This window comes from Oncorhynchus masou, chromosome 12, assembly GCF_036934945.1.
Source record: "Oncorhynchus masou masou isolate Uvic2021 chromosome 12, UVic_Omas_1.1, whole genome shotgun sequence".
Classification (NCBI taxonomy): Eukaryota; Metazoa; Chordata; class Actinopteri; order Salmoniformes; family Salmonidae; genus Oncorhynchus; species Oncorhynchus masou.
Window position 1 is genome coordinate 67,765,991 of NC_088223.1, and position 27,895 is coordinate 67,793,885.

Consider the following 27,895-nt stretch of genomic DNA (forward strand, 5'->3'; position numbering starts at 1 on the left):
TCAATCCACCACATATTTTAGACATTCGTGAAGGGATAGCCTTGAAATTAAAGACATATGTAGATGCCTTGGGTGGGATTTTGCCTGCACAGTAAAAAAAACTACTACATCAACCTGAAAGCATGTTAGTTCATTGTTTACACCACATTTAATGGGTGCGTAACGGGTGCCCAATTACGCTTTTACACACGATGACTCTTGTCTCAGCTTCATTAAAGAGGAACTGTGGTTTGCAGAATTGCACGTCGTCTGTAGACATCGCTGAATTTGAGGCGTGGCTAGCCTACTCTGTAATATATATTTTTTCGTTACTTCAAATACCATGTGTTGAACGGAACTAGTGAGTCTCCAAAGTGAGTCTCCAATACCGCCTCGCAACAGATACTTGGAGGAGTGTAGTATATTTTCAAAGGACCGGCAAATCATGCAAAGTTTCAAGAGGGGGTAAGCAACCCAAAAAGAAATTCAGAAATTGTTTGCAGATATTAGTTTACATGTTTTTGAAGTCTATTGGCAAACATGTGGCTTGGTTAGACTAGTTGTAATAGGTTACCATATCATTGTTGTTAGACGCATGATAACGAAGCTGCAAATAATTCACATTTCAAACAATTGTAATTACAGGGTTTGCGTTGGAGAACAGTAAAGTATCCTATATGGTATTTTCTCTTTTCACAGATGGCTGTTTTCGCAAACCATACTTTTGGAATTTTCTTGGAATACAGCAAAAACACTATCTCTTTTGGACCCACTAGAACACTTTTATTTCTGACAGACCTAATGTTCTGAAATATTTGCGGAGATGATTCAGTACTACATTGTATTTGAGATATTTATAGCTATTTTATCCATCTCTGGCAATGTATTGGTTTGCTGGGCTGTCGCCATCAACACCACTCTGAAAACCACTACGAACTACTTTTTGGTGTCTTTGGCTGTGGCAGATATTTTGGTGGGTTGCCTTGCCATCCCCTTTGCCATAACCATAAGCATCGGTATATTTTTGGACTTCTATGGATGTCTTTTCCTTGCCTGTTTTGTTTTGGTACTGACTCAAAGCTCAATTTTTAGTCTCCTTGCAGTTGCAATTGATAGATATTTGGCCGTCAAAATACCCCTCAGGTGAGTACCCTATTATGCATTTTGATAGCTTGACAAACATTGAGCGTCTGTGTTTTGTGATTTAAGTGAATCAATAGCATGTACTTAGGAGTAATTAAGGAAAGATACAAATAATTAACCCGATACAAATGTTTTTTAAGACTGACTTCAATTAGGGCTACTTTACTGACCTTATTGTATCATGTACACGTTTAAAATGGCGTTAAGAAAAAGGACAAGAACAATACAGTAGACAACACGTTCACAATACAAATTCATAACAGCCTGCAAACAACATTTAATGAGTTGTTAGGACAACCCCTGGAACGTCACAAAATGGTTGGTGGTCAGGCCACTGTGTCATTGTCCCCTAGAGGTTTTGTCTAATTCCCGGTTCATCGCAGGGACATTTTTAGGACATTCTTGGGACGTTGTGTCATGGTCTCTTGGAGGTTTTGTCTAGTTCACTGTTTGTCCAGGGGACATCAAAAGGATGTTTTTAGGACGTTATTGGGATGTTGTGTCTTGGTCCCCTGGAGGTTTTGTCTAGTTCTCTGTTTGTTCTGTGTACGTCCCTGAAGACTTTTTCAGGACGTTATGTCATGGTCCACTTGAGATTTTTGGCTAGTTCCCAGGCTTGTTCCAGGGACATCCCTTAAAAAGGTTTTTGGGCAGTTCCCAGGACATAATTTTTGCCTGTCATTGGGACGGCTCGTGATGGTCACAGGAGAATGTTCTCGGGACCTCATTGTAAACCACGTCAGAACGTTTTTAGGATGTTGCCAGGACATTCAGTGTACCAGTTGTCAGGACGTTGCCATATGGACCCAAAAGAATGTTGTTTAAGAAATAAATCTTCCTACCGACCTACCTGGGTATGCCCACTCTGATTTCATTACACATCACCATTTGGTACTGTTGCTGAGCCCATAATGGCTGTGATTGGTGAACCACCAATCCATTCAGTGGTCTTTGTCTGTTGGCAAGGTTAGGGACATACACACAAACAACCCGTCTTACAAACAGTGATCACATGAGCATCTTTGACATACATGATTACATTGTGCATGTTCATACATGTACAGTAATAATTCTTCACCATGTTGTTACCTGGGATTTTAACTGCATTCTTATCATCCCTCTATGCCACCTCATCTGTGTCTATAACTATTGCTACACTTTGGGCTCTATTCAATCTGTATTGTTGAAGCGATAGAATTTTAAAGGTAATTTCCGATTGAGCCGACTTATGCAGCGTTTACCATATCTGCTATTGTGGGAACATTGCCTATACATTTAAATCACCCTGTAATGCTGAACTTCCACAATACGGATTGAATAGAGCCCTTTGTTTGAACTTGCTCTCAGCTCTCTTAGACAGACAGTACTAGTCAGAAGTTTGGACACACCTACTCATTCAAGGGTTTTCTTCATTGTAGAACAATAGTGAAGACATCAAAACTATGTAATAACACATATGGAATCATGTAGTAACCAAAAAAGTGTTAAACAAATCTACAAATATTTGATATATTTTAGAAATATCACACCTGGTTGACTTGGAACATACAAGACGAACTGGCACAGACAGACAGAAAACACAGGTTTAAATAACTAGGGGATAATGGGGAAGATGAGCGACACCTGGAGGGGGTGGAGACAAGCACAAGGACAGGTGAAACAGATCAGGGTGTGCCACTTTTTGTAGATCAGGCCTGCACATTTACTCCACTGAATGTTATTGTCCAAGAGGACGCCCAGATATTTGTATTCAACTACAAACTCTTATGACCTGACCTGATAGATGTTGCAGGGGTGGGTGTTGTCCGCTTCCTGAAATCTGTACACCTCTTTGGTCTTGTTGGTTTTGAGGACCAAGTGTGATTCATCACACCTTTTTCCAAAGTCATTTAGGATTGGGCCACGGTGTTCATCATCATAATGCAACAGGCAATTCAGGGCAGTGTCATCAGCAAACTTGATGAGGTGTCTGTCAGGATGGGAAAGTACAGAAAGTGTACAGGACTGGGCACAAAACACATCCATGTGGGGAGCCTGTGTTGGTGGGTATTTTTTGTCTGACACATGGGGACCCACCTTTCAGTTGATTTATTTGTCCCTCAGTAACAAGGTTTCCATTCAACCTTTTTATGCAAGTAAAATACATGTTGGATAAGAAATGTCATGACAGGCCTGATGGAAACAGCAAATTTGTCAGTAAACTTTCCAAATGCCGACAATACAAAATACCCTCGACAAGGTTGGATCTTTCTGTGTCTGTAAAATGTATTATGCCAGAAATGGCGATGGAAATGCCTTTATGCACCAATATTGATATAATAGCCATCAAATCGAAGTAAACTTGAAGTCTCTCGATAGATAGATTCTGTTGTCCTCCCACTATGATTTTGGAAAGAATGCAGTTTATTAGGCTACAGATTAAATATATTATGATGAACTTCACACAAGGTGGTGAAAGTGCGCGTGGTGATTGATTCTCCTTTCCAATAAATATTGAGGGTCTTATTCTGGAGACATGATGATCGATACTTGTCTGCAGTTTGACAAATACAAATAATCTTGTTTTTTCTCCCATATTAATCTCATCATGTAGGTTATCCTACCTGCACTGTATCTGCTAACTGTTGGCTAGAGCACACCTGCCACGACCAGAGTGGACACATTCACTATATAACGTCAACATTTTTTGTGACAAAATCATCAGTAGAGTTGAACGTGATGGAAACCCATTGAACTTGTATTTTTTATTTGGTGCAATGGGAATTTAACCCCAAAAGTTTTTTATGTGCACTACTTCATTATCTTTATGCAACAAGTATATTTGAGGGAAAGACATATCTAGTGGGAAAATGTGCATATTGTTTTTATGCAGATTTTTGGAATATTCACATAAAAATCTGTTGCCAATTGGATGGAAAACTAGCTACTCCAATAGAAATTGTCAATTTGAACCAATTTAGGAGATGCCTTGCCTTGATTTATAATTATAATAATCCATAAATCAAGGTAAACTTTTACTTGTAATCGGTGGTATAGAAGTGATGTCTCTGTTCAAAATAGAAAATATGTTTATGTCTGTACTGATATGGTTTTAGGCCTAATTCAGAAGTCTTGAGAAAATGTGAGAGAAGGACATTGGCGGTTAACATTTTACTTCAGGCCTACAGCCTTGGGGCCAATAAAAGTCTGGGGCACTGAATAAATGTTATAAAAATAAGGCAATGTAAAATAGGCCTTAGTTGAGACCAGGTATTCAGCCTGCTAATAATCAGCCCGATAATCAAATGACCGTGGCTCATCCGGAGTGTGCCTCCTTGTGCTGCCCTAATATTTCCAAAGACAAGCAACTTAAAAAATCTGCAGTCGAAGTAGACAAGTCATTTAGGCGTACAACTACAACACACCACACAGACCAACGCATTCCTGGTGGTTTATTTCGTGACTGTTAATCTTCATTGTATAGATAACCCTAGGCCTATACTTTCAGTAGGCCTATAAAAACCTATGTTATAGTGTGGGGGGCACTGGGCTCTGGCTTGTTTTTTTGATAGGCAATGGGTGCCCGAAGAGACATTGGAAAAGCAGCTGTAGATCATTGGAAAAGCAGTAAGATTGTAATGGCATATTGATGTACACCTTAAGGCACCGCCCCTGGTACACTTTAAAGGGCGCTATAGTAGATAATCAGACCTCTCTCACCCTCTCAGTCTGAGTCTGAGACAATGGCTGGGCCCACTGGATCGATAGCTAGCCGGCTGGCCTCAGAGTGTCATCTTATTGATATAGAGCTGGAGGCGGCAGAGGAGCACACTGGTAGTGGCACACAGTCTGCCAGCCTGGCAGCCCAATGACAGAGGAGACAAATTGGTTCAGATAGAGAAAAAAATCTTTGCACCTTCTGTCTCACAAGACAAGAACTGGAACATCAACTGGGTATTTATTTTGAAATTGCAGTTTATCAGCATATAGTATGACTAAGGGCAGGAGTTTCTCCTGCTCACAGGAATCCAGAGGCCTGATTGGTCCTGCAGCCAGGAGGAAAACTAAAGGCCCTAACTAGACGTGATCACCTGTATGTGGCCACCTAACAGTTATGTACTACTTTCCTCAATTTGATGCATATACCCCCCCCCCCCCCCCCCACTGCCAATCACATCACAGACAAACTCATAAACATCATACAAGAATACTCATAGTGAACTCAACGTGGGGTGTCAGGTAGCCTAGTGGTTAGAGCGTTGGACTAGTTACCAAAAGGTTGCAAGATTGAATCCCTGAGCTGACAAGGTAAATATCTATCGTTCTGCCCCTGAACAAGGCAGTTAACCCACTGTTCCTAGGCCGTCATTGAAAATAAGAACTTGTTCTTAACTGACTTGCCTTGTTAAATAAAGGAAAAATAAAAACTTGCCTGAAACCTGAAGACTTGCATTAGTTCCACAAGCTCACACCTTGGCTTCAGCTCAACAGAGGCTATCAACGTCTTGTGCTGCGCAGAACTAAACCAGTCAATAACACCATCAAACTCAATTTAACCAGGTATTTGTAATATAACATAACTTATAATACTGTAATGAAAACAGGACTTTTGTTTTGAAATTACATATGATTGAAGTTTAATGTGTTATGAAAGTTAGGGTGAATGATACTGCAACATTCATGAAGGGGTTATGGATGATTTCATAAAGATTTTATCAATGCATATGTATACCACCTTTGGTGTACTGGTATATATGCGCACATACAGACTCAACCTGTATTACACACACATGCACAGACACTCACAGGAACAGGAACAAAATAACACACACACACATTCAGGCAACATTTTATTTAAAAATAAAGTCTGTTGTATAATGGAAACATGTATTTTTGTTGTTACTGTACCCACCAAAGACGGAACAGTGTCAGCCGTTCCCTTGTAGCAGGGGTCAAAGTGCCTTTAGACATGGCCACCAAGGCTGTAGGGGATAGCACCTGAAATGCGATGTAGGTGTAATTAAACTTGTCTGAGACCTAAAGATTTGTGTAAGCTCCCTGATCTAATGCCTACGTTTAAACTTAGCAGGGTAAAATTATTGTGGCCTGCAGGAGACCTAGGTATGATACTAGTCTGTCCCATTGGTGCTGTGACCTGAATAGGTACATTACCGGTCAAAGGTTTTAGAACACCTACTGATTCAAGGGTTCTTCTTTATTTTTTACCATTTTCTACATTGTAGAATAATACTGAAGACATCAAAACTATGAAATAACACATATGGAATCATGAGGTAGCCAAAAAAGTGTTAAACAAATCTAAATATATTTTAAATTTGAGATTCTTCAAAGTAGCCACCCTTTGCCTTCATTCCATCTTTGCACACTCTTGGCATTCTCTCAACCAGCTTCACCTGGAATGCTTTTCCAACTGTCTTGAAGGAGTTCCCACATATGCTGAGCACTTGTTGGCTGCTTTTCCTTCATTCTCCAGTCCGACTCATCCCAAACCATCACAATTTGGTTGAGGTTGTGGGATTGTGGAGGCCAGGTCATCTGATGCAGCACTCCATCACCCTCCTTCTTGGTAAAATAGCCCTTACACAGCCTGAAGGTGTGTTGGGTCATTGTCCTGTTGAGAAACCAATTATAGTGCCACTAAGCACAAACCAGATGGGTTGGCTTATCGCTGCAGAATGCTGTGGTAGCCATGCTGGTTGAGTGTGCCTTGAATTCGAAATAAACCACAGACAGTGTCACCATGAAGCACCATCACACCTCCTCATCCATGCTTCACTGTTGGAAATACACATGCGGAGATCATCATTTCACCCGTTCACCAACACTACTCACAAAGACACGGCGGTTGGAACCAAAAATCTCCAATTTGGACTCCAGACCAAAGGACAAATTTCCACCGGCCTAATGTCCATTGCTCGTGTTTTTTGGCCCAAGCAAGTCTCTTCTTCTTATTGGTGTCCTGTAGTAGTGGTTTGTTTGCAGCAATTCTACCATGAAGGCCAAATTCACACAGTCACAGTTGATGTGTCTGTTACTTGAACTCTGTGAAGCATTTATTTGGACTGCAATTTCTGAGGCTGATAACTATAATGAACTTATCCTCTGCAGCAGAGGTAACTCTGGGTCTTCCTTTCCTGCGGCGATCCTCATGAGAGCCAGTTTCATCATAGCACTTGATGGTTTTTGCGACTGCACTTGAAGAAACTGTCAAAGTTCTTTACATTTTCTGTATTGACTGACCTTCATGTCTTAAAGTAATGATGGAGTGTCTCTTTGCTTATTCGAGCTGTTCTTGCCATAATTTGGACTTGGTCTTTTACCAAACAGGTAAAACACAACTGATTGGCTCAAAAGCATTAAGAAGGAAAGAAATTCCACAAATTAACTTTTAACAAGGCACACCTGTTAATTGAAATGCATTCCAGGTGACCACCTCATGAACCTTTGTCCCCAGGGATGTTTTTAGGACACTCTTGGGATGTTGTGTCATGATCCCCTGGAGGTTTTGTCTAGTTCCTAGTTGGTCCCGGGTCATCACTGAGGACAGTTTTAGGACGTTCTTGCGACATTGTGTCATGGTCCACTGGACGGACTGTAACATCGGTGGTCAGTGCACAGAACCTGTTTTTAGCCTCAGATTCATGGTGACTCCACTGTTGGTAGTAGAGGTCGACCGATTAATCGGGATGGCCGATTAATTAGGGCCGATTTCAAGTTTTCATAACAATTGGAAATCGGTAATTTTGGGGCGCCGATTTCCGATTTTTTAAATGTTTTTTTTTATATACCTTTATTTAACTAGGCAAGTCAGTTAAGAACACATTCTTATTTTCAATGACGGCCTAGGAACGGTGGGTTAACTGCCTTGTTCAGGGGCAGAACGACAGATTTTCACCTTGTCAGCTCAGGGGTTTCAATCTTGCAACCGTACAGTTAACTAGTCCAACGCTCTAACCATTGCACTCCACGAGTAGCCTGCCTGTTACGCGAATGCAGTAGAAGCCAAGGTAAATTGCTAGCTAGCATTAAACTTATCTTATAAAAAACAATCAATCATAATCACTAATTATAACTACTAATCCAGTTTAGCAGGCAATATTAATCCGGTGAAATTGTGTCATTTCTCTTGCGTTCATTACACGCAGAGTCAGGGTATATGCAACAGTTTGGGCTGCCTGGCTCATTGCGAACTAATTTGCCAGAATTTTACTTAATTATGACATAACATTGAAGGTTGTGCAATGTAACAAAAATATTTAGACTTAGGGATTCCACCCGTTAGATAAAATACCGAACGGTTCCGTATTTCACTGAAATAATAAACGTTTTGTTTTCGAAATGATAATTTAAAAATAAAAGCCTGAAACTATGTATAAAGACTGTTGACACCTTAGGGAAGCCATAGAAAAAGGAATCTGGTTGATATCCCTTTAAATGGAGGATAGGCATGCTGTAACGGTTTTCTTTTGGTGAAGGAGAGGCGGACCAAAACGCAGCGTGGTGGTTATTCATGTTTTTTAATAAAGACACTATACATGAATAAACTAACAAAAAACAATAAACATGAGAAAACCTAAACAGCCTATCTGGTGAAAACAAACACAGAGACAGGAACAATCACCCACAAACACACAGTGAAACCCAGGCTACCTAAGTATGATTCTCAATCAGAGACAACTAATGACACCTGCCTCTGATTGAGAACCATACTAGGCCAAAACATAGAAATACCCAAATCATAGAAAAACAAACATAGACTGCCCACCCCAACTCACGCCCTGACCATACTAAATAATGACGAAACAAAGGAAATAAAGGTCAGAACGTGACACATGCATAGGAACAGAGAGGTTTCAAAATAAGAGGCACTTCCTGATTGGATTTCCCTCAGGCTTTCGCCTGCAATATCAGTTCTGTTATACTCACAGACAATATTTTTTACAGTTTTGGAAACTGAGTGTTTTCTATCCTAATCTGACAATTATATGCATATTCTCGTTTCTGGGGCTGAGAAATAGGCCGTTTCAAATGGGTACGTTTTTTAGCCAAAAATGAAAATACTTCCCCCTACACGCAAAAGGTTAAACCAAATTGAACATGTTTCATTATTTATTTGAGGCTAAATTGATTTTATTGATGTATTATATTAAGTTAAAATAAGTGTTAATTCAGTATTGTTGTAATTGTCATTATTACAAATAAATAAACACATTTTAAAAATCAGCCAAATAATCGGTATCGGCTTTTTTTGGTCCTCCAATAATCGGTATCGGCGTTGAAAAATCATAATCGGCTCTAGTTGGTAGTCGTCGTAATCATTTGGTACAAAGTAGGACCCGCATATGACTGAAGGGCTTTTTTGATAAATGTAATTTAAATTGTGAAAATAGAAGTGTAAAATGTGTTTATTTTATAAACTTTTGCATAAAGACCGTTTCGAATGAAATATCATCAATCTACGTTGTTAGATTTGTGGAAATATTTTGTGCAACCTGCCCTTTAAGGCAAACTGCTGCTTTTCCATTTACAGATGTTTCCCAAGAATGTCCTCAATCAGTCAAATTTTATTTTCCCTTCCCAGTATGTAATTCACATTATTTCCTTCATGGGTGAAGAGTCAGACAGACTATTCCTCAGGGGGTGTTAAATAAAAGGACATCTCATAATCATATACAGAAAGGTTGCTGCTCAATGCCAGCAAATGTATTATATAGTCTCATAACTACATTCCATTTTAGAAATCCAGACGGATTTAAACATCCTTTTTTACGGTTTTCCCCTTTACCTCAGACCCACATCACACACGTGGTAATGAGAAAGGTATATGGTCAGCTCAAATTACTCTACTCTAGTAATTTATTTAGTTTGTGTATGTGTTTGTGAGTGTGTGCCTGTGTGTGTGTGTGTGTGTGTGTGTGTGTGTGTGTGTGTGTGTGTGTGTGTGTGTGTGTGTGTGTGTGTGTGTGTGTGTGTGTGTGTGTGACTGTGTGTGACTGTGTGTGTGTGTGTGTGTGTGTGTGTGTGTGTGTGTGTGTGTGTGTGTGTGTGTGTGTGTGTGTGTGTGTGTGTGTGTGTGTGTGTGTGTGTGTGTGTGTGTGCCTGGGCCTTCGTCTTGTGGGACTGTGGTTCCCTCAGATCAGAGTGTTTTCACAGCTGGCTCTGGTGGAAGTGAAAAGGCAGACTCAAATGCTTCAAACCATGAGAGATGGAGCTCTGTTCTGCACCCTCTGACAACACTAATACACACCCATTTTAGGGCCTTTGTCTCCTTTTCATGTTTCCCAGAAAGAGACATCAAACTATTTATGTATTTTCTTCCACCCACACCATACCGTTTGAAGGGAAAGATCCAATAGCATAGCCTCTGGCTATCCATGTTTCAAGAGTTAACAAACCTGCCAGGGCTTTCTTCACCTAGCTGTCTCTCACCAGCAGTCTCTTCAGTTCATGTTCTCAGGCCCCACATGTTTCTCTCTGCTCAGAAAGAACCAGTGTTGTGTCCTTGAAAAGCTGCTTTCCTCTGCTAATGAGACTAAACTGGTTTTTAGAGGCTTTTTTCAGAAGGATGGTATTGCCAAACTAAGTGTGTGGACTTGCCACTATTGAGCCCCAAACATTGTCAGGCTGTCTCAATAAAGTTAGTCTTTGGCTTTTGCAGTTGTTTCAGGCAACAGGTCTTTTCTACTACATTAATGTCATCACACATAACAGATAATGTACAGTGGGGCAAAAAAGTATTTAGTCAGCCACCAATTGTGCAAGTTCTCCCACTTAAAAAGATGAGAGAGGCCTGTACTTTTCATCATAGGTACACTTCAACTATGACAGACACAATTAGAAAAAAAATCCAGAAAATCACATTGTAGGATTTTTAATGAATTTATTTGCAAATTATGGTGGAAAATAAGTATTTGGTCACCTACAAATAAGCAAGATTTCTGGCTCTCACAGACCTGTAACTTCTTCTTTAAGAGGCTCCTCTGTCCTCCACTCGTTACCTGTATTAATGGCACCTGTTTGAACTTGTTATCAGTATAAAAGACACCTGTCCACAACCTCAAACAGTCACACTCCAAACTCCACTATGGCCAAGACCAAAGAGCTGTCAAAGGACACCAGAAACAAAATTGTAGACCTGCACCAGGCTGGGAAGACTGAATCTGCAATAGGTAAGCAGCTTGGTTTGAAGAAATCAACTCTGGGAGCAATTATTAGGAAATGGAAGACATACAAGACCACTGATAATCTCCCTCGATCTGGGGCTCCACGCAAGATCTCACCCCGTGGGGTCAAAATGATCACAAGAACGGTGAGCAAAAATCCCAGAGCCACACGGAGGGACCTAGTGAATGACCTGCAGAGAGCTGGGACCAAAGTAACAAAGCCTACCATCAGTAACACACTACGCCGCCAGGGACTCAAATCCTGCAGTGCCAGACGTGTCCCCCTGCTTAAGCCAGTACATGTCCAGGCCCGTCTGAAATTTGCTAGAGAGCATTTGAATGATCCAGAAGAAGATTGGGAGAATGTCATATGGTCAGATGAAACCAAAATATAACTTTTTGGTAAAAACTCATCGTGTTTGGATGACAAAGAATGCTGAGTTGCATCCAAAGAACACCATACCTACTGTGAAGCATGAGGGTGGAAACATCATGCTTTGGGGCTTTTCTTCTGCAAAGGGACCAGGACGACTGATCCGTGTAATGGAAAGAATGAATGGGGCCATGTATCGTGAGATTTTGAGTGAAAACCTCCATCCATCAGCAAGGGCATTGAAGATGAAACGTGGCTGGGTCTTTCAGCATGACAATGATCCCAAACACGGGCAACGAAGGAGTGGCTTCGTAAGAAGCATTTCAAGGTCCTGGAGTGGCCTAGCCAGTCTCCAGATCTCAACCCCATAGCAAATCTTTGGAGGGAGTTGAAAGTCCATGTTGCCCAGCAACAGCCCCAAAACATCACTGCTCTAGAGGAGATCTGCATGGAGGAATGGGCCAAAATACCAGCAACAGTGTGTGAAAACCTTGTGAAGACTTAACAGAAAACGTTTGACCTCTGTCATTGCCAACAAAGGGTACATAACAAAGTATTGAGATAAACTTTTGTTATTGACCAAACACTTATTTTCCACCATAATTTGCAAATAAATTCATAGAAAATCCTACAATGTGATTTTCTGGATTTTTTTCTTCTCATTTCGTCTGTCATAGTTGAAGTGTACCTATGATGAAAATTACAGGCATCTCTCATCTTTTTAAGTGGGAGAACTTGCACAATTGGTGGCTGACTAAATACTTTTTTGCCCCACTGTATATATGATGTAAATACAGCAACAAAGAGTGTAAATAGTAACCACTCCTCACCACCTTTATCTATCACAATTCTGCAACACATTGAAGAAAATTCACACATGTCATTTGTACAAAACCATAAAGCCAAGCCTCATACACACCAGCATTATTCATTGTTTCCATCCAAGCAATACATTTACTGTATGGCTCTGGGTTGCGTTAAAGTGTTGATGATAATTCCATTTCCCAGACCAGATTCCACCTGAGAGTCTTACTGTTAGACCTACTCTCTTCTATAGTGACAGCAGAATGTGCTCACAAGGTGTGGCACCTCATCGCCATGAATCCAAGCCTCTAAATCCTGGTATGACTGTACTAGTTTGGCCTGTGGCTACAGATAATATCACACATCTCACATAGAGATATCACACCTTCAAATCTCTTGAGCCGATCTATAAGTACTGCTGGTGCTATGCCATGTGAGGGCAGGATATTTACATAATCAAAGTGATATTTGATTTGCATAATCAAAGTGTCGCCTAATGCAAATAGTCTGGGTAGCCATTTGACTAGATGTTCAGGAGTCTTATGGCTTGGGGGTAGAATCATGAGGTTGCCACTGGGTCAAAGAGAAACACCTGTTCCCCTTGAGGCTATACTGAAGACATCTCTGTTTGAGGCTATACTGTGGACATCTCTGTTTGAGGCTATACTGTGGACATCTCTGTTTGAGGCTATACTGTGGACATCTCTGTTTGAGACTATACTGTGGACATCTCTGTTTGAGACTATACTGTGGACATCTCTGTTTGAGACTATACTGTGGACATCTCTGTTTGAGACTATACTGTGGACATCTCTGTTTGAGACTATACTGTGGACATCTCTGTTTGAGACTATACTGTGGACATCTCTGTTTGAGACTATACCGTGGATGTCAGGACCCGGTTACGAACCTGGGTCTCCGGAGTGAGAAACAGTCACTTAACCAACTGAGCCACGAATAGTCAGCAGAACCCAGAAGATGAGGCAGACACAGCAGTACTTAAGACGGTGTATTTAATTAAAAAGGAGAAGTCCTTCAATACAAAATTGGCAAACAAAAGGTGTAGGAATAGCACAAAAAAAGCCTCAAGAGATATTCAAAAACAAAAACAGAATTCCACAAGAGCATGAAGACAAGAATACACAGAACACTATAACATACAAACACAGAGCACAGAACTGAGGGAAACTAAGGGTTTAAATACAATCAGGGGAAAACGAGGCACAGGTGCAAATAATAATGGGGAACAAGGGAAAAAACATAAGGTCAAAAAGCACAATGGGGGCATCTAGTGACCAAAACCCGAAACAACCCTGGCCAAATCCTGACAGTGGACATCTTTGTTTGAGGCTATACTGTGGACATCTCTGTTTGGGACTATACTGTGGACATCTCTGTTTGACACTATACTGTGGACATCTCTGTTTGAGACTATACTGTGGACATCTTTGTTTGAGGCTATACTGTGGACATCTCTGTTTGAGGCTATACTGTGGACATCTCTGTTTGGACATCTCTGTTTGAGACTATACTGTGGACATCTCTGTTTGAGACTATACTGTGGACATCTCTGTTTGAGACTATACTGTGGACATCTCTGTTTGAGGCTATACTGTGGACATCTCTGTTTGAGACTATACTGTGGACATCTCTGTTTGAGACTATACTGTGGACATCTCTGTTTGAGACTATACTGTGGACATCTCTGTTCGAGGCTATACTGTGGACATCTCTGTCATGTTTAAGCGGATGTGCTTTGTGATTACTGACTCTGTGTACTAGCCTGGCAGAGGTTTGTGGGCTTCAATGTGCACCAGGCGGAAGCCCAGGAACCATGGGGTTAGAAAAGGGATGTGTGGGGAGAGAGGGACAGAAAAAAGGGAGACAGAGAGAGAGTGAGAGAGATGCCAGCGTGCTGTCGTCATGCCAGAACTAATCTGCTCAGCCGCTCATTTACTGGCCCTCACAGTGAGAAATGTCACCAGCCCATCAGAGAGAGCGAGACAGAGATAGGGAGATAATATATAGAAAGTGAGACAGAGATAGGGAGATAATATATAGAGAGTGAGAGAGGGCCCGAGGGAGAGTGAGATAGAGAGTAGGAGAAAGAGACAGAGAAGGAGAGAGAGGAAGACAGAAATAGAGAGTGTGTGAGGGGGAGAGAGAAAGAGGGAGCATGTGAGGGAGACAGAGAGAGTGAGAGAGCTGTCCACCCCCAGATATTAGTCACTGTCTGGAACACAAACCTTTCTGGGCTTGACTTACAGGTTAGAGGACTAAGACGAGAGAGAGAGACTGAGAAATGTATGGATAATGAGAGAAGAAGAGAGAGGAAGGAGTGATGTGTGTGTCCACCCTATAGCCTTAGGGCCCATCACTTCAGGTCCCTAAACATGGTCATGGCTGTCTGTGGATTATTGATGGCACTGGGGGCACAGCATTCTTCACTGAGGTGATGGGAAATGGAGAAATAGGGAGAGAGGTAGAATCATTTACTGCTGCATTATTAAAGTCCCAGTCATCTGTTTTGAGGCCTTGGCGTCTGAGGAGCTACAATACTAACACTGTAGGTAATGATTGAAAGCCACGGTTATCTTGTCAATTGAGCTACTGTTGCCTGTGAAACTTAACTTGTATGAAATTTGTCCTGGCAAATTGTGGCTGTTTCATGAGGAGGGATGGGAAAAACATTTGCATCAGAGAACGACCACTTCATCTTTTTGAATTAAACCAAAAAGTAATTTTTTCCATTGCACTTAACTATTAGTCTGTATAGAAATATCATATGCCTTACCAGAGTGAATGTAGATTACTTTAATAGTCGTTGATATTTGTCGTCCTAGAGGAAATATCATGTGGAAATATCGTTTACATGATTATCGTGGCTAGTGACTCAACTATAATGACATTACATGTCATTATTACATGCTATAATCAGAGCAATGTGAAGTCACATGAGCAGTGACAACAAATGTTCATGCTTAAACTGTGTACATGACCAATAAACTTTGATTTGATTATCCTATATCTACTGTATATTTGCTATATGGTTTCATGGTTTGGTGTGAGAACTCAGTGTTAGGACTCTGTTCAATCTGTATCGCTGAAGCGTTACACCTTGCGTAATAGAAAATGAAAACTGCAATATGCAACTTTTTGGGTGACCCAACCAAATTCACCTTGAAATGTGAGTTTTAGCAACCACGAAATGGCAGAGCGATTTCTGTATAGTGCACCTTTAAAGGTCATTTTTGATTAAGCCGACATATGCAGCGTTTTTGGCAGTGTAGAACCAGAGGAGGAAGCTGGTGTGGGTACACGTGTCTGTGGTTGTGTGACCGGTTGGACGTACTGACAAAATGACGGTGGAAGCAGTTTATGGTTGAGAAATGAACATTCAATTCTCTGGCAACAGCTCTGGTGGACATTCCTGCAGTCAGCATGCCATTTGCACACTCAAAACTTGAGACATCTGTGGCATTGTGTGTGTAACAAAAATGCTCATTTTAGAGTGGCCTTTTATTGGTGCACCTGTAAATGATCATGCTTCTTGATATGCCACACCTGCCAGGTGGATGGATTATCTTGGCAAAGGAGAAATTCTCATGAGCAGGGATGTAAACAAACCAATCACAGTTTGACTTGCAATGGGTGGGACCGTTTAAAAAAAGTGACGGGCCTAGACATTTCTCTAGTGAGAGCAAAGTAAAATAATCATTGGGTCAAGCAGTAGTTTTCCCACGTTGGCTCTGCATGGTTAATCTGAAGTCTGCAGTGGCCCGTACAGCATTTACTGTGATACAGGCCTCTGCAGAAGTCAGAGCAATCATACTTCGGGCGCATCGGGAAGCTCTCATATGCATCCAATAAATTGGTCTGCACCGCGTCACTCATAGTGATTCAAGGCTAATCTCTATAGCCTTCCAGGTAATTACAAGCAACTGACTAAACGAAAAGACCTCACCTCTTCTGAGATGTTGGAATCTGTTTCCCAGTGCTTGACAATAGAAGCTCAGCCAAGACAGCATGAAGTAAAAAGATTGCACCATTTTCCCACCTGCATCTCCATCCCGAATCTCCCCCAAACAAAATTACCCTACATTTAGGCTATTATTTATATGTGTATTTCACACTATGTTGAGGTAAAAACCAGAGTATAATGCTTGTATGGATGTCAACCCCAACACATGTTCATGTCATCGTTACCAATCAACTGCATTACAGTTCAAAACTGATTTCTGTGTGCTAGTTACCGTAATTTCTGGACTATAACCGCTACTTTATTCCCACGCTTTGAACCTCGCGGTTTATACAATGACGCGGCTAATTTAAGGCTTTTTCCCGCTTTCACAAGATTCATGCCGCCAAAAAGCTGAGCACCGTCACATAATGTGACGTAAATCGAGCGCGCTCAAACTTCCCATCATTCTGATTACGGTAGTAATTTTGTCACCCTCATCATGGCAAAGACACGGAGAAATGCATATGATGCAGCTTTCAAGTTGAAGGCGATCGATCTGTCTGTTGGAAAATGAAATAGAGCTGCTGCATGGGAGCTTGGCCTTAATGAGTCGATGATAAGACGTTGGAAACAGCAGCGTGAGGAACTGACTCAGTGCAAAAAGACAACAAAAGCTTTCAGAGGGAAGAAAAGCAGATGGCCCAAAGTATTTGCAGCCACTCGACATCAGTGTAAATCGTGCATTTAAGGTGGCGCTCCTTGTTCAGTGGGAGGCTTGGATGACAAGTGGGGAGAAATCCTTCACTAAAACGGGCCGCAGGCGAAGAGCATCTTCTGGTCATGTCTGCCAGTGAGTCCTGACAGTGTGGAGCATTGTCAAAAAATCCACTATCATCAACGGGTTTCGAAAGGCTGGACTGCCTCGTGTTGAAAGGGCAGCATGAGCTCAGCGGGGTATTTGCCTCCGGATGAAAGTGACGAGAGCGACAAGGAAAATGATCCAACATTGGATGAAGCAATTCTGAGGCTATTCAACTCCGACACCGAAGGAGATGACTTCAGTGGTTTCAGTGCACAGGAGGAGGAAGATAGTGATCAATGACTTTCTTGGTAGGCTACTGTTTTAATTTTAGTTACAGGCCGTGTTTCGTTAAAGCCTATTTATTTTTGTTACAAGCCGTGTTTCGTTAAAGCCTATTTATTTTTGTTACAGGCCGTGTTTCGTTAAAGCCTATTTATTTTTGTTACAGGCCGTGTTTGTTAAAATTTATTTTTGTTAATTTGTTTCTATTTATTTTTGTTACAGGCCGTGTTTCGTTTAAAGGCTGTGTAAAGTTCATTGTTTCAATGTACCGGTAGGCACCTGCGGCTTATAGACATGTGCGGCTTATTTATGTACAAAATACATATTTTTTAATAATTCAGTGGGTGCGGTTTATATTCAGGTGTGCTTAATAGTCCAGCAATTACGGTATTCTAAAAGCTTATACAAATGGGAGTTTAGCAGTCACTTTTTCTAAACCGTAAAAGGGAACTCTTCTACATGTTATGCAGCAATAACCACATTGTGGCCTGTTGCAACACATAAATCATGACGGAAATATCCGCTTTCTTAGATCAGATTTGTCGAATGTGCGCCAATCCAGCATCCATCTATCCCCCACAGTATGAATTCCATTGACCTCTTTACCACATCTATCACAATTACCTCCCTGATATCTTTCCAGTAGTTCAAACTCATTTCCGTATCTTTAAAATCCCTTTATGAGGAATAAATATGTTTTTTTATTTGTAAACTTGTTCTGACAGATTTCCTCAAAGTTCTTGTTTGTTGTCAAGGAAGTGAGTTTGTGTTTATACAGGATGATCAAGATGAACTTCTTTCAAACTTCTTTTCCAAATGATCATCATCTGGTGAGTGGTGCTGTTTAGTTGCAGCTTGCTTGCTGTTAGACAGCTCTTTGAAAATAATGACTGTGAATCATTGTTGCATTTAAACCTCAGATCACCGGTTAGTGTGATGAACGTGATCAAATATATTTGCAAAGGGAAGTAATATCTGGTTTGTTAATTTCCTTTTGGAAATGAAATGGTTGTGCTTTTGTATTGTTCTGATTTCAAGGGGCCTACTGGAGTGAATGGGATGCTTTATCTTTAACGTTATTTGATGCTGTGTGTGACTGCTGTTGCCTGTCTTATCAGCCGTGTCTATGTGTTTGACCAAACCTGTCTCTCCTTCAGCTCCATGGAGTGCACAGGTATTAGCCTGCGGTCGCTGTCCATTCAGCACCTTGAGCCTGTCACTGTTGATGTGACACTGTTGTTATTACTATGGGTGATAGTGTGATAGTGGTGTTAGGCTACTATAGGTTATGTAAACAGTGTGTTTTTTGTTTTGCTAGTTGCATTATTTTATTCTGTGTGTCATGTTGTGTCCATGCTGAACTGTCACTGTGTGTGCGGCAGCCTGAAGCACGGACAGGTCTGTTTGATTCATTCATAATGTCATCAAAAAGCATTGCTCCTCCTTCACTACAACTAGAATGGTCTGACTACAACATATACAATGTCGGGTTCATAAAGTGATGCTATGTTTTCAATTTTTTATTTTATTTCTGAGTTTGATACAACGTAATGGAAGATGTTTGGTTCCTCTGAAGGCCTAGGTCCTATAGTCATGGTTTGCCACTGGTTTACATTCTCCGCTAACGCAGGAACATTGTTTTTCAATTTAAATCCTGCCGTAACGCTGAACTTCCGCCGTAAGGAAATCTCTGAATCAGAGAGGTGCGGGGGGCTGCCTTAATCGACATCCACATCTTCGGCGCCCGGGGAACCCGGAATAGGCTATGTTGTGCCCTCTTCAAGACTGTCTTAGTGTGTTTAAGACCATGATAGTTTGTTGGTGATGTTGACACCAAGGAACTTGAAGCTCTCAACCTGCTCCACTACAGCCCCATCGATGAGAATGTGGGCGTGCTCAGTCCACTTGTTCCTGTAGTCCAAATCAAATCAAAAATCAAATGTATTTATATAGCCCTTCGTACATCAGCTGATATCTCAAAGTGCTATACAGAAACCCAGCCTAAAACCACAAACAGCAAGCAATGCAGGTGTAGAAGCACGGTGGCTAGGAAAAACTCCCTAGAAAGGCCAAAACCTAGGAAGAAACCTAGAGAGGAATCAGGCTATGTGGGGTGGCCAGTCCTCTTCTGGCTGTGCCGGGTGGAGATTATAACAGAACATGGCCAAGATGTTCAAATGTTCATAAATGACCAGCATAGTCCAATATTAATAAGGCAGAACAGTTGAAACTGGAGCAGCAGCACGGCCAGGTGGACTGGGGACAGCAAGGAGTCATCATGTCAGGTAGTCCTGAGGCATGGTCCTAGGGCTCAGGTCCTCCGAAAGAGAGAAAGAAAGAGAGAATTAGAGAGAGCACACTTAAATTCACACAGGACAACGAATAGGACAGGAGAAGTACTCCAGATATAACAAACTGACCTTAGCCCCCCGACACATAAACTACTGCAGCATAAATACTGGAGGCTGAGACAGGAGGGGTCAGGAGACACTGTGGCCCCATCCGAGGACACCCCCGGACAGGGCCAAACAGGACAGGGCCACGATCATCTCCTTTGTCTTGTTCACATTGAGGGAGAGGTTGTTATCCTGGCACCACACGGCCAGGTCTCTGACCTCCTCACCATAGGCTGTCTCATCTTTGTCTGTGATCAGGCCTACCACTTGTGTTGTCGGAAAACTTAATGATGATGTTGGAGTCGTGCCTGGCCATGCAGTCATGAGTGAACAGGGAGTACAGGAGGGGACTGAACACACACCCCTGAGGGGCCCCTGTGTTGAGGATCCATGTGGTGGATGTGTTGTTACCTAACCTTACCTCCTGGGGGTGGCCCGTCAGGAAGTCCAGGATCCAGTTGCAGAGGGAGGTGTTTAGTCCCAGGGTCCTTAGCTTAGTGATGAGCTTTGAGGGCACTGTGGTGTTGAGCGCTGAGCTGTAGTCAATGAATAGCATTCTCACATAGGTGTTCTTTTTGTCCAGGTGGGAAAGGACAGTGTGGAGTGCAATAGAGGTTGCATCATCAGTGGATCTGTTGGGGTGGTATGCAAATTGGAGTGGGTCTAGGGTTTCTGGGATAATGTTGTTGATGTGAGCCATGACCAGTCTTTCAGAGCACTTCATGACTACAGACGTGAGTGCTACGGGTAGGTCTGACATGCACTGTCAACTGTGGGACCTTATATAGACATGTTGTGGGTACTTTCCGAAGGCACTGTATAACTTCTGTGTGTTCATCACTGTATAGATAGACTGTTGTTCTTAGACAGGTGATGAGTTGTACTCTGACGGTTTTTCCTTTCACATGCCTGTCTCGGAGTCAATGTGCTCACTGAAATGTGGTGTAACAGTTAGCCAATACATAAGTAAATTCTTAACTTCTTACTTGTTCAACACATCACAAATTGCCAAATTCTCATTCTTTGTGCAATACTCCTGTTCGCTGCAGCTGATTCAGCTTTTTTGCTCTTAGGCAAATTCTTACATTGATTACATCATAGATTACGCAACGTTCCAATATTAATACTAACATGCCACTTAGAATGCATTCCCTATACAACACATTCCTTAATAAGTGGTAGCCTATGCTATGGATATTGGAACAGAGCATATGGAGCCCAATGGCATTCATACGCAGACCTCGATCAATAGAAAGGTCGTTCCACGAAATGAGTGTCTTTTATTTTAAGTAGAAATTGTGCACAAATTTGTCATTTTAAAAGCCTGTTATTTTAAATAAAGTGCCCTTTAGTGTAGACCACATGGAAAGTTCAATAAATCAGGTTTTTTATATGAATAAAGACTTGCTAAAGAGCAATAATTGTGCATTTTGACATGTCCCTCTGTGCACCCACTGTGATTTTAACCCACTTAACACCAACATTTTTCCAAGTTTTCACCATCATTATAAAGCCCTAGAGATTTTGTGGTTTGACAAAGTCATTTCTGAAGATTATTATTTATTTCATATGATTTAGTGATTCATAAAAACTGTCCCTTGTTTTAAGATCAACTCTGTTACGTGAACTGAACTTTTGTTTTAATATGGTGAAACTATGCTTTAAAAAAAATCTTATTCAAGGAAACATTGAACATCTAATAGTCAAATCATAGTGTTAAAGTAGGTGAGCTGGATCTGGTCCTTTTCTTTTTGGTTCGAGCATAACACGCCAATGTTACCCACAGATAGACAGGCTAGAAACGTTTTCACAATTTCAATTGTTTTGTGAAGCTTTTATTCCCCCATTCCCTCTGTCACAATGGGATTTATAACTGAATTACGATGAAATCGGTAACACTTTTTGGTATTGAACCTCTTGAGATGGGAAAACATGATTATATATTTTTTTTACCAAGTTACACTACTCAAAAGGCACCTAATTGGTGGAACCACCCAGAAGTCTGTTGGAATGATGTCTCGTTATGTTTTGGTACCCTGCTTTAGACAGTAAGATGGAAATGATATATTACTCCTATCACAGGCTCTAATTTAATGTTCAGTTGGAAGAACTTTAAGGACAGCATATTTGCTTCTCTATTGCCCTATTGTCTTTCTGTAATAACTCTATATTACGTTATTTTAATCATGAATAGGTGTGCAGCATAAGCACCATAATGCTTGATAGAGGGCCACTGTGGCCGTTAAGGGCACTCAGTCACAACTCTTAGGGAAAGAAAATAAGACCCATTAATAACCCCCATGGATATTAACCAGCGTCTTTTTGGTCTTCCCTCATCCTCTTATCCAGGTACAAGGAGCTGGTGACGGGTACGAGGGCCAGACGAATCATCGCCATCTTATGGATCCTGTCTTTCGTCATCGGCCTCATCCCATTCCTGGGTTGGAACCTGAAGGAGACTTCCTGCCGTCAGAATGTCTCCAGTAGCCTGACGAATGGCAAGTCTTTGGGGGACAATGCCAGTACCACCATCCCCCCCCTGGTGGATGATCTGGGCAGTGCAAGTGACTTCCTGAGCAGCTGCAAGCTTAACTGCCTGTTTGAGAGTGTGGTGGACATGCACTACATGGTCTACTTCAACTTCTTTGGCTGCGTCCTGCCTCCTCTGTTTATCATGCTGGGCATCTATGTGAAGATCTTCACCGTGGCCCGCAAGCAGATGCACCAGATTGAACTCAAGTGCTCAGTGAGCAGCAATGGGGACAGCCACCATCACGGGCTCCTGCAACGCGAGATCCGTGCCGCCAAGTCTCTGTCCATCATTGTGGGGCTGTTTGCCCTATGCTGGCTGCCCGTGCACATCCTCAACTGCCTGACCCTGTTTTACAAGGACCTGTGCAAGCCGGCCCCCGTCATGTACATAGCCATCATGCTGTCACATGCCAACTCAGCCGTCAACCCCGTTATCTATGCCTACCGCATCCAGGACTTCAGGAACACATTCCGAAAGATCCTGACGCGTCATGTCCTATGTCAGAAGGATGAGCCTTACCTCCACTCCTCCAATGGGAGCAGGCGGAACAGAGACCAGATCCACATGACCATTGACCCTTTACTCTGAGGGGTGGGGCTACATGGGGCATGACCCTTTACTGTAAGGGAAGACACCAGTGTTCGTGAGGCGACTAGCCCCGCCTACATAACTTTACTTCAAGTGTGGGGCCACAGGCCAGGGGTATGACTCAAGGAGAGACCCAACCCCCCAAAATACTATCTGTGTTCATGTTATTGTTGTATTGTATTCTTCAATGACATTTTAAGTGAGATTATAAATGTTTACAGAACAAAGAGAGTGGGTATGATGAAATGTGAAACTGAATAGATGATCTGCCTTGAATGGGGAGAATTGCTTATGAGTTAATCTGAGTATCAGGGGCCAGGTGATGAAAAGGTAGCCTGGTCCCAGACGTGTTTGTGCTGTCTTTCCCACTCCTATGGTCATTGTCATGGCCACAGGAGTTGGCAAGACACCACAAACACATCTGGGACCAGGCAAGTGAAAAGCAGGCAAGAGTCTTATTTACTTTAAAGCTGGAATCCGTATTAGGTAAAACTGCCTTTTGCAATTTATAACAACAAATAAGTTACTTCAAACAACGAACTTCTAGTTTTTTTTCCCTCTGATATAACTTCACATGCATTAGAACAGCCACTCTGCTGGATGCTTCTCTCCTCTGTTTCATCAACAAAACAAAAACAATAACAAATGCACTGGGGTGAACAATGGCACAGTTCACCTTATGATTTCAACTGTTAAGGATTTTATTTTTATTTTGTCAAAGCGAACTGGATTTGCAGGACTGTGAAATGAACCGATTACTACAAGATAACACATAATTTACCATTCCTACACATTAATCATAACTCAAAACATTGCTTTTTCTAAGCCTTAACTTTTCAAAATAATATACATCAATTGTTCAACTTTTATACCAATGTTTGGTATTTTATTTATTGTCATGTAGCAAACATTTATTTAACCTGGCTGAGATGTGTACTGTATTGTTCATCATGGGCTACATCGCACTTGCTCAGTACAGGTCTTGTGTAAAAAACAGACATAGGAAAGTCTGCCCAGTGGAACAATTTATGACAGCAACATCAGTAAACTCTCCAGTGAGAGGGCATAACACACACGCAACACAGCTCGGAGTGGAAAAGTATTTTTAAACAGAATATAAACTTGTGGAGTGTTATTGTGCTCTGCTTAAATTTAGAAAATGTCATGGCTTCTTTAGTGTCATGGAGAAAGCTCAGGAATATACAGAATGTGGTGAGGAAGACTGACTGAGTGGTGAAAAAATACATCTGAAATTCACAGACACAGAGGATATTTGTAGGTTGAGACGTCTGGCAAAAAAAAAACAATATTTAAATCATCACTCACAAATACAGTTGAAGTCATAAGTTTACATACATTTAGGTTGGAGTCATTATATCTCGTTTTTCAACCACTCCACAAATGTCTAGTTAACAAACTATAGTTTTGGCAAGTCGGTTAGGACATCTACTTTGTGCGTGACACAAGCCATTTTTCCAACAATTGTTTACAGATAGATTATTTAACTTGTAATTCACTGTATCACAATTCCAGTAGGTCAGAAGTTTACATACACTAAGTTGACTGTGCCTTTAAACAGCTTGGAAAATTCCAGAAAATTATGTCATGGCTTCAGAAGCTTCTGATAGACTAATTGACATCATTTTAATCAATTGGAGGTGTACCTGTGGATGTATTTCAAGGCCTACCTTCAAACTCAGTGCCTCTTTGCTTGACATCATGGGAAAATCAAAAGAAATCAGCCCAATACCATATTCATCTGTACAAACAATAGTACACAAGTATAAACACCAGGGGACCACCTAGCTGTCATACCGCTCAGGAAGGAGACGCGTTCTGTCTCCTAGAGATGAACGTACTTTGGTGCGAAAAGTGCAAATCAATCCCAGAACAATAGCAAAGGACCTTGTGAAGATGCTTGAGGAAACAGGTACAAAAGTATCTATATCCACAGTAGAACGAGTCCTATATCGACGTAACCTGAAAGGCCACTCAGCAAGGAAGAAGCCACCACTCCAAGACAGCCATAAAAAAGCCCGACTACGGTTTGCAACTGCACATGGGGACAAAGATTGTACTTTTTTGAGAAATGTCCTCTGGTCTGATGAAACAAAAATAGAACTGTTTGGCCATAATGACCATCATTATTTTTGGAGGAAAAGGGGGAGGCTTGCAAGTCAACATCATCCCAACCGTGAAGCACGGGGGTGGCAGCATCATGTTGTGGGGGTGCTTTGCTGCAGGAGGGACTGGTGCACTTCACAAAATAGATGGCATCATGAGTTAGGAAAAATATGTGGATATATTGAAGCAACATCTCAAGACATCAGTCAGAAAGTTAAAGCTTGGTTGCAAATGGGTCTTCCAAATGGACAATGACCCCAAGCATACTCCCAAAGTTGTGGCAAAATGGCTTAAGGACAACAAAGTCAAGGTATTGGAGTGGCCATCACAAAGTCCTGACCTCAATCCTATAGAAAATTTGTGGGCAGAACTGAAAAAGCGTGTGCGAGCAAGGAGGCCTACAAACCTGACTCAGTTATGCCAGCTCTGTCAAGAGGAATAGGCCAAAATTCACACAACTTATTGTGGGAAGCTTGTGGAAGGCTATCCGAAACGTTTGATCCAAGTTAAACAATTTAGAGGCAATGCTACCAAATACTAATTGAATGTATGTAAACTTCTGACCGACTGTGAATGTGATGAAAGAAATAATAGCTGAAATAAATCATTCTCTCTTCTATTATTCTGACATTTCACATTCTTAAAATAAAGTTATGATCTTAACTGACCTAAGACAGGGAATTTTTACAAGGATTAAATGTCAGGAATTGTCAAAAACTAAGTTTAAATTTATTTGGCTAAGGTGTATGTAAACCTCCGACTTCAACTGTATATGCCTCATTATTTGAAAGGTTGATTATTACTTACTCATGACATCCCTTTTTAAAATTAAAGATTTACATTATCTGTTCTGACAAATGACTTATTTTAGGGTCTTACTGTAGCCTAAATTATATGAGAAAACAAATCTAGGATACCCTCTTCCCTTGGCATCCCTAGAAGGGCCATTATACAACCCTAACATGGACACACACATCCCTCACATGAACACAGCTCTGATAATTTGCCTAAATGTCTCTCTGTAACAAAAGGAGAAGAGAGAGAGGCTGGCGTCTCCACATGGACACTTAGATTTAAGTGTCAACTGAAACAAACCAGGTGGCTTCTAATACTCAATAATGTCAGACTGTAACGACTTCCACTGCTTACTGTCTGTCCTTGTCCTCAGCATGGCAGTTAAGAGCCATGTGTTTCCACCCCCTCACTCAGTCAGAACTCCTAAATTCACCACTTCACTCCACCAAGCCAAATCAGTCAACACAATGCTAAGGAGGTCCCTCTTTATTGAACGAATCAAGGATCCAGGGTCCATTCAGAATTGAGTTGCTGAAATAGAAAGTAGGATTAAATTAAATTCAAATGGGTTATTTATTCTGAATTGCTTTGAATTCTATTCTACTTCCTTCAATTCAAAATCATGGTTTGCATTTAAATACATTTAAAAAATCCAAATTGACCCCAACCCTGCTAAGAACACTTCAGCCTAACCAAATTGTAGGGGGCTGACAAGTTCTTGTTCTGTGAAAGACAAAAACATGCTTTGTCAGTGTAAGAGTGTCATTGCGGTATTGTATCTGTGAGTCTGAGACAGATCTGTTAAATAGACGGTGCATTGCTCTTGGTTTGAATTCCAAGATGTCTCTCTCTACTTGACCACCCAATGTATGGTCTTGCACATATTTCCTGTGTGGAGATAGAAAACCAAACCTCAAAATAATTCCAGTTTAAGGAGGCTCCGTTTGGACATAATGGCACACAATTGGTGCTAAAACGAAGGTGGTTTTCCCCTCTGTTTTGAGAAGAGCCATCCTCCGTGTGGTCAGATGAGGATTTAAATGCACTGACATTTTAGATAACGCTATTACATTTTTATGCTTTAAGATAAAATGTGTTGTGTAGTGTTGTTCGAGTGTTCACAAGGTTAAAGAGATTGAACGGGATCTTAAGCACTTACAAATTCGTAATATATTGTACAAATTGGAGGACAGTATTTCCATTTCCTTGTTTTTTTTTTATTTCTTCACCATACTCATCAACCTTGACCTCTTCAACTTCAAGGGCTAAACTATAGGAGTGTGTAGAACCTCAAGTACATTCCATTTGAGACTGCACTGTACTGGTATTACTATCATTTCTTCACTCAAATGTGACCTTAGCATCAAGATACCAGGGCTGGGGTCAATTCCATTCCACTTCAGTCAATAAACTAAAATTCCAATTTCCCAAAGTGCTTCTCAATTAGCAAAATGTGGAATTGGAATCTCAGTTTACTTCCAGAGTTGACTGAATTGAAATGGAATTGATCCCAACCCTGCTAGATACTGTGGGTTGTAAAAGCCTTCAACAAGCATGACTTGTGAATGATGAATGAAAGAGAAAAAAACATAAAAACAAGCTTTTCATAGTGATCCTGCCTTCCATTCCAACCTGTGTGTTTGCACATGTTATAGTATTGATGCCACTAATCAGTAGACTAAACAGTCCACTGTGGTTCACGTCTATGATGTTCAATGTTTAAATAATTATCCTTTCACTCAACTGACTACAACTGTAAACCAATACTGCTATTTAACACGAGAAGATCTGTATGTATGGCAAATGATTTTGTTAATAAAAGCTATGCTTATATTGTTACAGGTCAGACTTTCATATTCTTATAGGAAGAGTTTACAAACCTATACAACAATTTTCAATGATTTTAGTTTAGAACAAATAATAAATATACAAAGCCTTCTGAAAAACTGAAA

The 27,895-nt window shown here is 41.1% G+C and overlaps 1 protein-coding gene across 1 annotated transcript; it reads left to right on the plus strand.

The window, feature by feature from the left end:
• The first annotated feature begins 338 nt into the window (after window positions 1-338).
• LOC135550703 (adenosine receptor A2b-like) lies at window positions 339-27,895 on the plus strand. The gene is made up of 3 exons (XM_064981745.1): window positions 339-444; window positions 679-1,122; window positions 22,253-27,895. The coding sequence occupies exons 2-3, from the start codon at window positions 803-805 to the stop codon at window positions 23,022-23,024; spliced, it is 1,092 nt and encodes a 363-aa protein (XP_064837817.1). The 5' UTR covers window positions 339-444; window positions 679-802; the 3' UTR covers window positions 23,025-27,895.

Coding starts and splice junctions, on each gene's coding strand:
- LOC135550703 (XM_064981745.1), top strand. CDS start 803: ATGATTCAGTACTACATTGTATTTGAGATATTTATAGCTATTTTATCC. Junction 1,123..22,252: donor GCCGTCAAAATACCCCTCAG/GTGAGTACCCTA, acceptor CCTCTTATCCAG/GTACAAGGAGCTGGTGACGG.